Source organism: Crocodylus siamensis, chromosome 12 (assembly GCF_052110815.1).
Source record: "Crocodylus siamensis isolate JL-2025a chromosome 12, ASM5211081v1, whole genome shotgun sequence".
Classification (NCBI taxonomy): domain Eukaryota; kingdom Metazoa; phylum Chordata; order Crocodylia; family Crocodylidae; genus Crocodylus; species Crocodylus siamensis.
Window position 1 is genome coordinate 41,778,585 of NC_143406.1, and position 15,471 is coordinate 41,794,055.

A 15,471-nucleotide genomic window follows, 5' to 3' on the forward strand; every position below is an offset into this window, starting at 1 on the left:
AGCATGGGGCATATGAGGTGGTTCATGACTGAGCCCATCATTTGCAGACCAGGCATAAAGGATATGTTTGGGTCCTCTTCCAGGGAAAGAGGGGAGGAATGATGTATGATAGATACAAGGGAGTTTTCCCTGCTACCCACACTTGTTCTGTCCGTCTAACAAATGGTCAGTGTCCAAATGTAGATTTTTGTAAATTAATAACTGTGATGGCCAACAGGGCTGCTCAACTGAAAGAAGAGTTTCTGGAGACTTGAAAAGGAAACAGAGCAATTTTTTTTAGAAACAACCTCCCTTGAATAGCCGCTGAAACACCAACTGTGCGGCACTTGCTCACACAAGACGCAAATGCAACGCTAACCGTAGAATTAGACCAGCCCAAGCTTTCAAATGCACAACGCAGGAAGCTAATGGCCTGCAATTCTTCTTGTTATAATAAGCTTCAGACCCGTTAGTTATGCAGGTAAGAATTGTTCCTAAAATACTATTTTTATCCACATCGCGTCCCTTTAAGGAGCTGTTTCCCCAGTTCTCCCTGAGTCTGAGCCTTCACATCACATTTCCTCAAGGATCTCTTTGTGACGAAAGGTGTGTTGTGTTATCATTAAAGGGACATTATCGACTTGGAGATCACGCTTAACTCAAACTTTTTACCTACCTTTGCAACTTCCAACACTTGAGAGAACTATAACCCAGAGCAATTAGAGGATGTTATATATTTCTAGTTGCTTCCTTTGTCCCTTCGATAGTGTTTTGCTTCTAGTCAGGGTCTCTGGTTCCCTTGCACAGTCAGTCTGGCCCCGATCCTGGAATGGGAGCCATTGATGCAGAAGGATTCGCACAAGGGATCCTGTGTCAGAGGCTTTGGAGAACAGTCAAAGACTGTTGCATCCATGTTCCACCTGGTATGCATCTCTCGCAGTTGCCTTCCTGATTCAATGGGTCAGATAAGACCTGTAAAGCCACAGGGTGGGTAATTCATACTAATCCCTGGTGCTATAACAAGGCAGATTCCAGCCTTTGGAAGAGAGTGTCCTATCCTAAGGAGCAGGTCACTCAAACCCAAGAGCTGACAAACATGAGACAATCCCTACCAAGGCTCTGTGAGGAAGGTGGATGACTGCTTGGAGAGGTTTCCCTGCAGTGCTGTTATTCTGCACAAACAAGCTTTTATTGTATGAAAGCCGGCCTGTGACAAAGTAAGACTGCAGATGCCGAACTCAAGCCAAACTGGCTGCCCCATCACACTGAACTGCTGAAGCTGCAGCTTGAAGGCCCAGGTCTGAAGAGATCACATTGTAGGAGATTTTCTCAAGAACGCGGACAGCAGACGGCAGTCTAAAGACGACCGCAAAGGGTCTGCGATGAACTAAAAGATCCAACGGCTGGATGGAGACCTGTTAGTTCCCCCGATAACGTGGGGCTTTCACAAACAGGGAAGAGAATTCATTTTTAAAATAGAAAAAGGTGGCCTACAAGAATCACAGGCTTTTGTGGGAGAGCTAAGAGGGGTAGTACCCAGTGCTGCTTTACACTTGTTTCTAAAGCTGATGAACCCTCTACATGCTTGGGATCCATCACCAAATCCTACTCTGAACAAAACCCTGGCTTCCCTCTCAGGAGGGCACATGGTTCATCTAGACCTTTTACAGAACCGGATTTTAAAACTGAAGCAGTAAAAACATGGTTCAAGTAACAGCGGAGGCTGAGAGAAGACAGCAGGGCAGAGCAAAGTCACAGTTCAGACGGTCTCAGCAGGAAAGAGCAGAAGCACGTCTCCTGGCTCGTTCCTTCATGCTGAGGCAGTAGAGGCCTTATGTGGATTCTCGACTATATCATTTTACTTATTGCAGGGGAAAAAATAGGGCTGATTCATGAGTATATTACTCCTTATATGCAACTCCTGCATAATGCCAGAGGAATGGTGCAATGGAAGCCAGTCCATTATTTCTAATGCCTAGTTGATTCCAGGGGAATTCTCCCCCTGCTGAAACCTATTATTTCTTGCCATAACCATTATGCAGGACTAGAGCTTTTGACGTCTCCTCATCTATTAAAACCTTTCACCTCTTCACTTGCCTCTCATTCTTTTCTTTTAATTGTTGTGCTGCTTTTTTCCTCGGAGAGTCTGCTGGTCCACCACAAGCTGCATCTGACATTTAATCTGCCCATGCTGGTATTTCAGAAGTTTGGTTTAATGCATAGGTAACCAGCTGGGTTTATAAGCTTGGTTCCCAGGAAGCTCTTCGATGCATTCACTTGAACTTCACACATAATTATTCTGAGTGGCCTGCAAACACATTATATAGGGCTTGGATCTGGTTACCCCTTAAAAGCTAGGCTAGGTGGGTTGGGGCACAGCAGAGTAGCATTGATGGCTGGAAACTAGAACGAGGCTGGCATTGCGCTGTGCGTTCTGCCCGGCGTTCCAAGATCTGACATTTGGTTTCGTCTCAAATTGGGAAGGAATGCCTTGAAAATACCAATTTTTGTCACAGAACCAGAAACACATCTAAGCAGGAACGTCAAGCCATTGCTTCTCCATGTTTCTGTACAGAAATGTTCTGCTTCGGTGTCCTGTGCCCCATGGGACTTGTTCATAGAATCACAGCAGCCGGGTCGGAGGGACCTTGTAGATCTTCAAGTCCGACCCCCCGCCTGGGTGGGAGAAAAACTGGGCTCAGATGACTCCAGCCAGGTAGGCATCAAGCCTCCTCTTAAAGACCCCCAGGGTAGGAGCCAGCACCACTTCCCTTGGGAGTTGGTTCCAGCTCCTAGCCGCCCTGACCGTGAAGTCGTTCTTATGGATGTCTAATCTAAACCTCCTCTCCGAAAACTTGTGGCCGTTAGTCCTTGTTATGCCAGGGGATGCTAGGGGAACCAAGGTCACTCCCAAACCCTTCTTGTCCCCCCTAGTGCTAGCTTCCCCGCTGCTGTCGTGCAGTCGAGTCGTTCATACCCGTGAGCAAAGTGCCGACGTATCACAATGCTTTTGAGGCTCCCACTCGCCGCTCGTTTCATACGAGGGCAGGTGACTGCAGTAGTCTATAGATCAAACGCTAGCTACTTCGTTTCCGAGCATCCCAGCCTACCCCACAGAACTGGCCTCTTCCACACACCTCTCCACAGCCTCACTAAAATCCTCTCTCTCATAGGGTTATGGTCCTTTTAATCAGCTCCCCGTATCTTTCTGCCTCATTGCCTGTTAATCTCTCTTCAAACCTCAGTGGAAAACGTATCTTTCCTCCCTTGCCTATTCCTTTTAAATAATAAATAATAGCAAGGAAAGTGGGGGGGCAGAGGGGGAGGAATTACTATGAATCTCTATTATCTAACTCTGCAAAGCGTAAGGAGAAAAGGCTCGTAGGGATGGTGAGATGCAAACCAGAGCTGTGCAGTACGGCGCTTTGACCGTGGAATCCAAATCTGCAGCTTGAATTGAGGATGGGTTGGATTTTATAGGCCCGAGCACATTTATTATGTACTGTCTGGGCAATTCTACCCGATATCACCAAGCAGGAGGAGTGTAAACTGGTGCCAGGAATATGAATTAAAAGAAAACCTGCCTGGGAGCGCTCTTTCCACACCTGACATATACGGAACGGACGTGAAACCATTTAGGAAAAGCTTCATCATTAATAAATGTTTTCTCTGCCATCTTAGAGCTGTCTCCTCGTATTATTTTACACATAATGAATAGCCCGGGTTCATTTTAACATTTGGTGCCTGTTAGCCAAATTTCCCCTCTCCACCTCTTTGCATGATTAAACATTTATCATTTGTAATGTATCACCGCCGTTCCGCCATTGCTCTCTTTGTAGCACGGCTCCTTCATTTATTGATAAAATGACCCAGGTGATGGTGAAAGAGGAGCGAAGAGAAGGTGACATATGGCCAGAAGGAGCCGGAGGATGCGGAGCAACCGGGGGAGAGGGGGTCTGGAAGAACGGATCTGCCAAGGAGGAGGACACAACGAGTGCGTGTGCATGGTCACCTGGCTCCTTGCCCTCTGCCAGGAAATCTCATCCACAATTTGAAATAACTCATTCACTAGAATAACAAAATTAAGAATTGAGTGCCAGAGACTGCATATTATTATACTGGCTGCCCGGATCCCTCTCCCCCTGACTCTGCTTGCTTTGTTTGATTTCAATGGTAGCTCTCCTTGCAGCTGCTGTTCTGGTCTGATTTACTGTGATGCTGCTCATCAAGAATCAAAAACAAAACCCAACATCCATGAAGTCTGCTTCTGGGGCCTTGGCAATAGTGTTTCTACCTCTGGAGGCCTTCGTTCTGGGTTTTTAGTTGATTAGAAGTGAAATAAGCTTGATGCTCTCATTCCAAACCCTCATGGGTGTTTCTTTGTGTTACAAAACCCCGGCCATCCCTGTTTGCTAGGTCTGCTGACAAAGATCTGAAATGGTTCAGCTTTGAAATAAGAGGGGCGCTGGGGCGCTGCAGAGCTGTGTGGTTTTGGGTCTCAGCGGGGATATTGAAAACCAGGGGCAAAGTTCTTCAACAGGGCTGCGTGGAAAGGAAATGCAAACGCGTTCTGCCTTTAGAGCCAGATATTAGCTCCCCACACCACCCTTCTTTTTTCAAGCAGCAAAATGCACCATAGTCCCTCAGAAAAGTACCAGGAAAGGGAAATGCAGCAATAACAGCGCACCGTTCCACAGCGGACCGGGCAACGAGACACCTGCCCCTCCGACAGAGGTAGCGTGCTTCCGCCGTTTTCCCTAGGGAGTTGACGAGCTGGTGCCCACCAGCCACAGGGGCTTAGTTATGAAAAGGTGCAAGCCCTCTGCAAGCTGGGACACCATATTCACATGCTGCATCGCTCCTGACAGGCGGCAGGGTGTCAGCCACAACACGCACGTGACAGAAAGAAGCTGCACTAAGCCAGAGCTTAAAAGATCTCCAGGTTAGATTAAACTATGTCAAATCACAGCATCCTGCTATGGCATGCTAGAGAGGAAAAGTCTTTCTTGCCATTTTTGTTTCTTAATGAGAAGTAAATAAAGACCTGGTAGATTTTATTCTTCCGGGTGTTTTTACCCTGGAGTGGCAAGTGGCTTCTACCCTGGTTTCCCGGGAAGACCCTTTGGATGATTGGCAAGCTAGCTAAATTATGGCATGGGAAAGGAGAGAAACCAGGGGAAGCAATTAGGCTGGTGAAGATCCTTAAAGTTTCGGTACCTGCTTGAAGGCAACCAACAGGGAGCAAAGCAAGGCCGAATGCTCCTACCCTGGGAAACGTCCTCCTCTCTTGGCCTTGAAGGATTCCTTCAGCCACGAGGGGAGGTGGAGGACAGCCGTCGTAATGGGTCTGATCATCAGGCAGTGCTAGTCACTGGAGCACCAGTGATTATGCTGATCCAGTATTTTTACAGGAGGACCAAGTCAAAGGGAAGGATTTCTGTATGAAGAGCAGAACAGAAAAGCAAAGGAGGAACCGTCCCAGGTCTCCGGGGCATAAATTAGCAACCCTTTTCAGGTCTCCTAGCTCCTTCCCCAGCTTTGCAGCCTGTCGGCTCGTAGCCTGCCTTTGTCTTCCACCCCACAGGCTGTGCTGGAAAGGACACTTCCAGGAGCTACACTATGAACAATGATCTCCTCTGTGCAAAGCAACAAGACCTCTGTCACAGTCATGTCCCGGCAGTCTAATAAAGAGGGAGATTAGCCCCTCTTTTCTCTGTTACAGCCTTAATGCTGTCATTTTATTCACACTTTGCAAAGCAAATAAACCAGCAAATTGCTTGCTTTAATGAGCCGAAATTAAACTCGGTGGCTGATAAAAAGCCTTTTTTTTTTTTTTTTTTGCTTTCTGTTATTGGAGAGAAGTCAACTGACAAGCAGCACACGGGAAAGCAAGAGAAAACAGGCAGCATGAGCACTGTGTAGCCTCTCGGAGACAGTTACATATAGTCCCCCTCACCCCAGACGCCTCCCGTCAGACCTAGGAGGAGTGCTGGGGAGGAGATACCCACTTGGGATTAATCCTGCTCTCCTTGCTGTGGGGTTGTCTTCATTTTGCCCTGCACCAAGGTGCTGCTCTAGGGCCCAGGGCTCAGAGAGAAACCACCACTGAGATCCCTAAAGACAGGTAACTGGTTTACTTACTGGACCCCGGCTCCAACCACAAGCCTTCCCAGAGCTGGAGGCTTTGCATGTTCTGAATCAGGCCAAAGCCAGAGCATGACGAGGCAGAGCCCTGCCCACCAAAGAGAAGGAAAGACGTCATTCATGGTCTTCCCCTGCTCTCCCTTGTTGTCTTGCTGCAGCGTGGTAAGCCAGTGGACACAGTAAAGGCTTCTGATACAGTATATGAGGCCAGATATGTGCATCATGCATGGCTAAGTCCATAGCAAAGGCAGTGCTGTGCTACATGAAGCCAGAGGGAAGTCCCAGGAGGGTACACATGCACTCCCAGCCCAGGGAAAGAGGACCCACTGCCCCAGCCCTTAGGACAATGCAGCATTCATTGTCCTCCTACGACATCCTGGGATAGCTAATGACTGGAGAGTGGGGGGTGAGAGGGCTTTGCAGTCTGACACTCTTCGGCGGTAGCTTGTGCCCCAGGGGTTGCCAACAAGGAGCAGCGTCTGGCCTGGAGGGAGCCAGGAGCTTGTAGTCGAGGCTGGCTGCTTTATAGGAAACATAGGAGACTTGCACAGCCGCGTATGGGCCAGCCAAAGTCTAACCATAGGCTGCAAATCAGGTGGCTGAGCCTGTGGCATCCTTAGGAAAGGTGCTGCGTGTAGCCAGAAACAGCTGCGGCTTCAGCTCAAACCAACCGTGCTGGTCCCTTTTGAAGGCAAGCTTTGTTTCCAGGTGTTTCCCTGGCGAAGCAGCTGGCACAGGGCAGACAGGGAAGGAGCTGGGCTCAATCGGGAGCCCAACAGCTTCTTACCCTAGACTGAACTGAACGCTACGTGTTTACAGTGTGCCCTCCAGACGAGACCTTGCCATCGCTCATCAGACGGCAGAGGACTTCAGAGTGCTTTCATGCAGCCTCCCAGCACCTCCGTGAACCAAGGGAGGAGTAACATTATCCTCATCTCACTGAAGAGGAGACTCAAGCATGGAGAGGTTAATTGACTTGCCCAAGGCCATGGGGGATTCAGTGGCACATCTGTGCGGAGAACCCACGTGACTGCTGGCCTGGCGCTTCAGTCATTAGCCTGTGCTTTCTTCCATTAGATGAGGGGGCACGTACAGTGCGTGGATGCGCAGCGAGACGCAAGGGGTGCTGGCAAGCTTTGGGCGGGTAGAATTCCTGTCCCATCCCCTACGGCGTCTAAGGCTTAGTCTACATTGAAAAGGGTGCCCATAGGGCTAGGCAGCACACCATGGCACTGCAGGTACAGGATATACTTGCCAAAGGCCATTTGGGCAAGCACAGACAAGGGCTTTGCCATGTGCAGCGATGTCAAAACGATCACCCCCTGCCCAGAGGTTGCAGCGTATCCTTGGCCTCCGCGCGGGAGGCTGCAGCAACAGTCTTTTGGCTCCATTGAAGAAGCTTGTGGAGGGGGTGGCTGGGTCGCCGCACAGCTGGAACGAGTGCACCTTGTATTATTCCAGCAACATCCCCCAAGCCGTTCCACTGGGGGCTACTCATTGTTCGTGTCTCAGTAAGGGCAAATAAACTATTCTGCCGCTCATGGTTATTGGCCTATTTCCTAGGATATAAAGAGTGACTGGTGAAGCGGGGCCCTCTGCTCCGAAGCACCGTCCCTTTCATGTTCTGCTATCTCAGGGTGGGAAAATGGATTTTCCCTGATTTCAACAGAACCATTAGCAGAAGAAGGTACATTTAGGATGGCAAAGGAACAAGATGCAGCCCTCCATCTCACTGCTGACCAGGGCAGCTGCTCTGGGCACTGACTTTGTGGGGGAAAGGAACGACTGCCACCACGGCTGCACGATAGCTGCAGCCCCCGCCTGCAGATGCCTGGCCCTGTCCTTACAGCTCTGCTGTCAGCAAGTGTCATGAGACCCACGGACTTGAAGCACCCAGCACGTACTCGCTGGAGCTGCTACAAGCATGTTTGGGAGATGGGGAGACAGGGTGGCTTGGGTAGAAAAGCACTTTACACTGGGTCATCGCTGCACTGCCTGGGCTGATTCTTTGAACTAATGCCAGGGTCATGTTTAAAGCTATTATTCCCCAGTACCTGAGAAAGGACTGGCCCAAGTGGCACGAAATGTCCTAGCCTAGGAAAAAAGCAGATTTCACGCGCTCTCCCATGCAGCCAGGTTTTGCACTTTGGGACTGGACTTTGCGCTTTGCCGGCTCGTTTGTTCTTTGTTGGGCGAGTTATGAAACCAGGCCCCTTGCTTACAAATGGGTTGTGTCATTGCCTAAAGCTTAGGACCAGAGGACATGGCCATGTCCAGGTCTACCTGAGAGAGCTCAGGGCAAGTAAAATTGCTGGGCCTCTGCAATATGGAGCGGTTGTCTCCTCCCAGGTCCAGAAACCTCCTCGTTCCAAAGAGCCCATGGGAAGAGGGAGAAATCTCCTCCTGGACTTGCCTTCCCTCCCCAGGGCCCCCTCATCCCATTTGGTCTTCACAGCATTTTCACAGTGCAGTGTCTGGGAGTGCTTCATAAGCCAATGGGGTGTCAGGACAACCATGGGAGAACTGGCGTTTGAGGCAGTGAAACGTTCATGGTATCGACTCCATGCCAAACCCTGGGGCCAGCCAAACTGATCCCTGATTCTGGATGTTAAATTGCACCACTCTGACAGTCAAAAAAAATATATATCTATCTCACAGGTGAGAATTTCACAATTGACTACCTGCTTTGAGGCCTTCTGCTTATCAGCGGTGTCTTCAAGGAAATGCCCCCAGCCTCTGCTCTGCCTCCTGTGGTCTCCTGAGATAGGGTGAACCCCTGAGCAGAGACCAGACTCTTGGGGAATGGTATCTGAACTCTTCTCGACTCTGACACCGGACACGCAGGGAGGGGTCCTTCAGGGGAGGTGGCAAGTCGCTCCACCAAAGACAAGAAAGGGATAGATGTAAGAGAGAGCAGTGCTAGGATGTTCCTATACCCAAGAGGTCCTGAAGTTGCTACCAGAGCCTCTGCCTTCATTTCCTGGGGCTAGGTTTTATCTGGAGTGTCAAGCAACTGGCCTCAACTTGCATCCAGTCCTGTGGGTGCACGGTTGCCACAACTGCAGTAACAAATGCGGGAATGCAGAAGTTTTTGTACCCACCTGTGAGCACGGCCTGTGCCCCAAAGTATCTGCAAGCACCATAAAGGGCTTTTGTAAAATAAATTAAAAAAAAAAAAATCACAACACATTTCAAACCCAGGCCCCCAGTGTTCACAGCAAAGCTGGCCATGGCGAGGTGGCCTCAGAACTCATGCTGGAGGTGCTGCATTGTACCATAAAATGTCATCTTGACTCCTTTTTGTGTCTCGTTTTGGTTCTTTGCAGGTGAGGCAGCTAACTGGACAAGGGCTCTGAGGGGCAGACAGACATACAGGCGGACAGGCAGATGGAGAAGGACCCCAGTGCTGACCTGAAGATGGGTAGAAAAAAGAGAATGAGGAGAGGTACTGTAGAAAGCAGGAGAAAAGCTGGTCTCTGAGTCAGAAAGACTCCTCTGCCTAGTCCCCACCCGGCCCTGCCCGACTTCAGCTGCAGCTGGACGAGATGCCAGAAGGGCTAACAATGCAGGTCCAGCCTCACTGAACCGGTGGTGCAGCACCCTGCGAGGAGTCACTGTGCAACTTGGACAAAGAGGTCCTCCCTTTCCCTTGGACACTGCCCACTAGGTTCCAAGCCATGAGGAGAAAGGAGAGAAAAGTGAAGCTCCCCAAAGACTATTAAACCCACGTCTTCCCTGGTCTTCAGATCCAGCACCTCTCCCCCTTCCAGCAGACAAGGGAAACTCCTTCTTTGCATTGCTCTTCCAGATGGCAGGTCGTAGGTGGGCAGTGACGTCAGCGCTGTGTGTGTGCATGGCGGCTGTCTCGATCCTGCACACGGGCAGGGTGCGGGCAGACTGCTGGCTGATTGAGGGAGACAAGGGCTTCGTGTGGCTGGCTATCTGCAGCCAGAACCAGCCCCCGTACGAGTCCATCCCTCAGCAGATCAACAGCACGATCGTGGATTTGCGACTGAACGACAACAAGATCAAGAGCGTGCAGTACTCCTCGCTCAGCCGCTTCGGAAACCTGACATACCTCAACCTGACCAAGAACGAGATCTCCTACATTGAGGATGGTGCCTTCTCGGGACAGTTCAACCTCCAGGTGCTGCAGCTGGGCTACAACCGGCTAAGAAACCTGACCGAGGGAATCCTTCGGGGCCTGGGGAAGCTGGAGTACCTGTACCTCCAGGCTAACCTCATTGAGATAGTCACCCCCAATGCCTTCTGGGAGTGCCCCAACATAGTAAACATTGACCTGTCCATGAACAGGATCCAGAGACTCGACAGCAACACCTTCCGGGGCCTGAACAAGCTCTCCGTCTGTGAGCTCTACAGCAACCCCTTCTATTGCTCCTGTGAGCTCCTGGGCTTCCTACAATGGCTGGAGGCCTTCACCAACATGACGCGCACGTATGACCGCATGCAGTGTGACTCCCCGCCAGATTATTCTGGCTACTACCTGCTCGGCCAAGGCCGGACCGGTTACCGCAACGCCCTGAGCATGCTCTCCTCCCTCTGCACTGGTGGCCCCTACACCATGATACCTCGCCCGTTCCCCCCCAAGTACCAGGTGACCACAGCCCCCTCAGAAAGCCCATGCTCAGAAGAAGACTGCTCCTCTGGGGACGGCACCACACCGCAGATCCCCTTCTACACATCCGCTGGGGAGATGGAGGTGCGCCCCAACCTCCAAGCGACGCACGTCACCCATAACTCGGCCGTGCTGGTTGTGCACATCCCGTTCCCCTACAGCAGGATGTACGTCCTGGCCCGGTTTGAAAACGGCTTCTCCACAGACCTCCAAAAGCTCCAAAAGCAGAAGGAGGAAATCGAGGTGAAGGATCTGGAAGCACAAAGAGACTATACGTACTGCATCGTCTCCCACCACCAGGTCTTAAGGTACAACCACACTTGCATCACCATCTTCCCAACCAGAAAAAACAGGGAAGAGCCAGTCCCCACACCCTCCACTGCCACCCACTACATCATGACGATTCTGGGTTGCCTGTTCGGCATGGTGATCGTCCTGGGGGTGGTGTATTACTGCCTCCGCAAGAGGCGTCAGCAGGAGGAGAAGCACAAAAAAGCGACCGGCAGCATGAAGAAGACCATCATCGAGCTGAAGTACGGACCAGAGATGGAGACGACCAGCATCACCCAGCTGTCGCAAGGGCAAATGCTGGGTGGGGAGACAGTGACCCGTATCCCTTACCTCCCCTCCGCGGGGGAAGTTGAGCAGTACAAGTTGATAGACAGCAGCGAGACCCCCAAAGCCACTAAAGGCAACTACATGGAAGTACGGACCGGGGAGCAGCCTGAGAGACGAGAGTGCGAACTGTCCCTGCCGCCCGACAGCCAGAGCTCTGTGGCCGAGATCTCGACTATCGCAAAGGAGGTGGACAAAGTGAACCAGATCATTAACAACTGCATCGATGCCTTGAAATCAGAGTCCACCTCCTTCCAGGGGGTGAAATCTGGAGCAGTTTCTACGGCAGAGCCTCAGCTGGTGCTCTTGTCGGAACAGATCCCCAGTAAACACGGCTTCCTGTCCCCCGTCTACAAGGAAAGCTACAGCCACCCGCTGCAGAGACATCACAGCATGGAGGCACCTCCCAAACGCTCCAGCACGTCCTCCAGTGGCTCCATCCGGAGCCCCAGATCCTTCCGCTCCGAGGGCTCCGGCCACAAATCAGAAGCCAAATACATTGAGAAAACATCCCCAACCACAGACACCATCCTCACTGTGACGCCGGCGGCTGCCATCCTGCGGGCAGAGGCGGAGAAGATTCGACAGTACAGCGAGCACCGGCACTCGTACCCCGGCTCGCATCAGGGGGAGCAGCACGACGGCATGGGGGGCCGCAAGCCCTCCATCCTGGAGCCCCTGACCAGACCCCGGCCCAGGGACCTGGCCTACTCGCAGCTCTCGCCTCAATACCACAACCTGAGCTACACCTCCAGCCCAGAGTACACATGCAAACCGTCACACAGCATCTGGGAACGCTTCAAACTCAACCGGAAGCGGCACAAAGACGAGGAGGAGTATATGGCAGCCGGCCATGCCCTGCGCAAAAAGGTCCAGTTTGCCAAAGACGAGGATCTTCACGACATCCTAGACTACTGGAAGGGTGTGTCAGCCCAGCAAAAGTCTTGAGTCCTCACACAACTCGTGACTGAACACTAACTGGACCAAAAGCAACCTGCAGCAGCTATTTTTATTCAGACTTTCAAACAGAAACTATGAAAATCTATAATTATTCTATATAATATATAAAAAGAGAGAGATATTAAAAAGGTCTCACGTTTGTGAGATGTGCACCAAATTTGACCACAAACACTATAAAGAAAAAAAAAAAAAAACTGTGGCGTGAAAAAAAAGTTTTGTTTTGTTTCCTTTTTTTTTAAAAAAAAAGAAAAAAAAGAAAAAATGAATATAAAAAGAGAGCGAGAGAGAGAGAGAGAGTGTGAGAGAGAAAGGGCCGAGATCTAAGGTCTGGAGTACCCCAAAATGCATCGCATGAGTCCCTATTCCGTGGTTTTGTGGATTCTTTGTGTACAGTTTGCCTTCTTCTTCCTTCCCTTCCAAAACAAACACAAATAACAAAAAACAGCAACAAAACAAAACAAAAACCAAAAAGAGACCAGAAGGAGTAATATCCTTTGGGGCTTTTTTGCAAACGGAGTCTTCCATCTTAGACTTTCATCTGGTCGAAGGCCCGTTCACATGTTTATTCACTGAGAGGTTTTACCACCCATGGCATTGTAAACCGAAGTTGTTCTATTGTACAGAGAAAATTTCTATATTTGCAATGTTTGCTGTATAACAAGAAAGAGAGAAGAGATAAAAAAAAAAACAAAAAAAAAACAATACTACATCTACTAAATATATATATATATATATATATTCACCTGTTTGTATCAGGTTTTAATCATGGATTTTAGAGAAAGAGGTTGCATTTGGTTCGGAGGTTTTTGTTGGTTGGGGTTTTTTTTAACCTGTTTGCTTTTGGGTTGGGGGTTTTTTTTAATTCTTTTTTCATTTCATTTGGCTTTCATTCCCCCCACCCCCTCCGATGAATGTCTGTGTCCAAGTTCTGATGGATTCCAAGTGCACTGAGAAAAAAGGCACATTCTAATAGAAAAACCAGACTCCCTCTCATTATTCTGTTCAGGGGGTGACGGGATCCTGTCTGCAGCGGGAGCTGAAAAGGGTACCAGCAATAGAAGCCTTCCTCAGCCCATTGCATGCAACGCAGGAGTTAATGTTCAACCACTAACCAAAAAGCACTAGCCTCTCTCTCTTTATACAGACAAGCGATGGGGGTGGCAGAAAGTCTGAACATTTGGGAGGGAGGTGGGGGTTTCGTAACTGGTTCTAGGGCACAGATTCACTGATCTTTTAGCCATAAAAAAGAGCCGTTACCATCATCTAGTCCAGCCCTTGCCTAACACAGGCCAGAGAAGCTCGCACAGTAATTCCTGCAGGCAGACGATAGCTTGACTGAACCAGAGTACGTTATAACATTGCCAGATAGGAGCCCTTATCCATCCCAGGTAGTATGCCAGCCCTTTTGTAGCTTGTCAGAGGTGAACAAGCCTGTCTGGTCCCTGCCTGTCTGCTCCAGACCAGGAGAAGACAGCAGGAATGGCTCTTATCAGCTCTTGCCCTGCTGGGGCACGCTGGATACTTCATGAACAGCAAAGAGTATTCTGAACCGGAGAGCCTGTCTTGTCCCCTATGGTCTAATATACTCATTACTGTTGATGAAGAAGCGAACGGGCTCCCTGCCCCCTCCTCAGATGTGCTTTCAACCATCCTGCCCCATCTCTATGAATGAAAAGTGCTTGCCTTTTCAAGAGTGAACTCCCAGGATCAGGCCCCTCTGTCCCAGTCAATTCCTGGGATTCCAGCTCCCGCACTGACAAGCTGAACAGGACAAGGTGCGAAGGACTAGAAAATCCCCCCGCTTTGCTCCACGCCGTACAGCACGGGGACAGACAGCCCTTCTCCTGGGCAGATCAGAAAGAACAGGGCTCTGGGTGTCTCTGGTCCTCCTGTAGCAGCCAGGGCGGGGGGGCATGCTGCTCCGTCTCTGGCATGGCTTTGAAAAGTCAGTCTGAAGAGCAGCTGAATCTGGTGCTGTCACCCTCCCGGCCATCAGCGGTGGTGACACTGTGTGGTGTGCCGCAGGGATTGGAGACGAGGCTTGTGGATGCTACTCCCCGCTCCGACGCTGGCCTTGGGTAAATCATTGGCATCGTCGGATAGACCAAGGGGTTCGCTCATTTGTGGGTGCCCAAGCACTTGGGGACCCTTTTCAGGGTGCTGAGTTCTGGCAACTCCAAAGAAAGCGAGCGAGAGCCGCAGGGGCATAGCACCCCTAAGCGTCTGACCGGCCTCCCAGGTAGCGTCTCTCCCAGAGCAGCCGTCCCATTTCCAAGTTTGGGGCCAAACATCCCCGTCCCTCGGCTTCCCCATCCCTAAAATGAGGACACGACCTTTCCTGTTCGCAGAGGGTTAAAGGTTCAGTTCACGACCGGTATTTTTTTTTAAGGACCTTCGAGAGTCTCAGGTGAGGTGGGAAGGTTTATGGAAGGTCGAAATAGTGTGAAGACATCTTCCAGGTGGAAATTAAAGCGCCAGTGGCAGTTCACTGGGGTAGCCTGGGTCTCAGCCAGTCCTTGCTTTAACGAGGAACAGGTGACGATGCCCAGGCTTCCAAATGAGCCCCCGAGGGCTGCTCTGTGCACTGACAGCAGGGCCAGGATCCAGCGCAGAAGCATGTCAAGCAAGAAATGAATTATATTATAAAGAAACGCCAGGAAGAGCCGTACCTCAGCACTTCCAGATTGGACCTGGGGAATCACTGGCACCAGCTCCAGCGCTGAGCATGAAGTCGACCTGCAGGGCTGAAGCAGAAGCAATGGTGGGTGGGAAAGGGGTGAGCTGGATGGTAAAATTATTTTCCTGAATTAGCTCCCGGGCGAGAGGAAACGAATTCTGCTCAAGGCAGGATTGTGAGGGACAATCTGAGGGACTTTCAGGCTGACGCAAGCACAGAGCGCAGCATCTATATAGCCCCGGTGCCCGCCCGGGCTAGTCTTGTCTGCGTGCCCTCTCCCCGAGGCAGAAGGCTGGGCCCGTACCCAAGGCTGACCGGGGTTTCTGGTCCCTGCTCAGAAGAGTCGAGGGGTGCTCCATGTTCCAGTCCCGGTCAAGAAAGAGGCTCACGCCCCATATCCCGGCTCTTTGCACCAAATTAGATGTGCCTAGGGTGCGACACAAAAAGGCACCATGCTTCA

The 15,471-nt window shown here is 50.7% G+C and overlaps 1 protein-coding gene across 4 annotated transcripts in view; it reads left to right on the top strand.

Moving 5' to 3' along the window:
- ELFN1 (extracellular leucine rich repeat and fibronectin type III domain containing 1) overlaps nt 1-13,071 on the top strand; it is a 158,597-nt gene extending 145,526 nt beyond the window's left edge. For all 4 annotated transcript variants that reach the window (XM_090023888.1, XM_090023886.1, XM_090023889.1 and 1 more), the window contains one exon: nt 9,450-13,071. In XM_090023888.1, the coding sequence (XP_089880014.1) occupies nt 9,932-12,322 (2,391 nt within the window). In that variant the 5' untranslated portion in view covers nt 9,450-9,931 and the 3' untranslated portion in view covers nt 12,323-13,071. The remainder of the gene's footprint in view (nt 1-9,449) is intronic.
- The last annotated feature ends 2,400 nt before the right edge of the window (nt 13,072-15,471 follow it).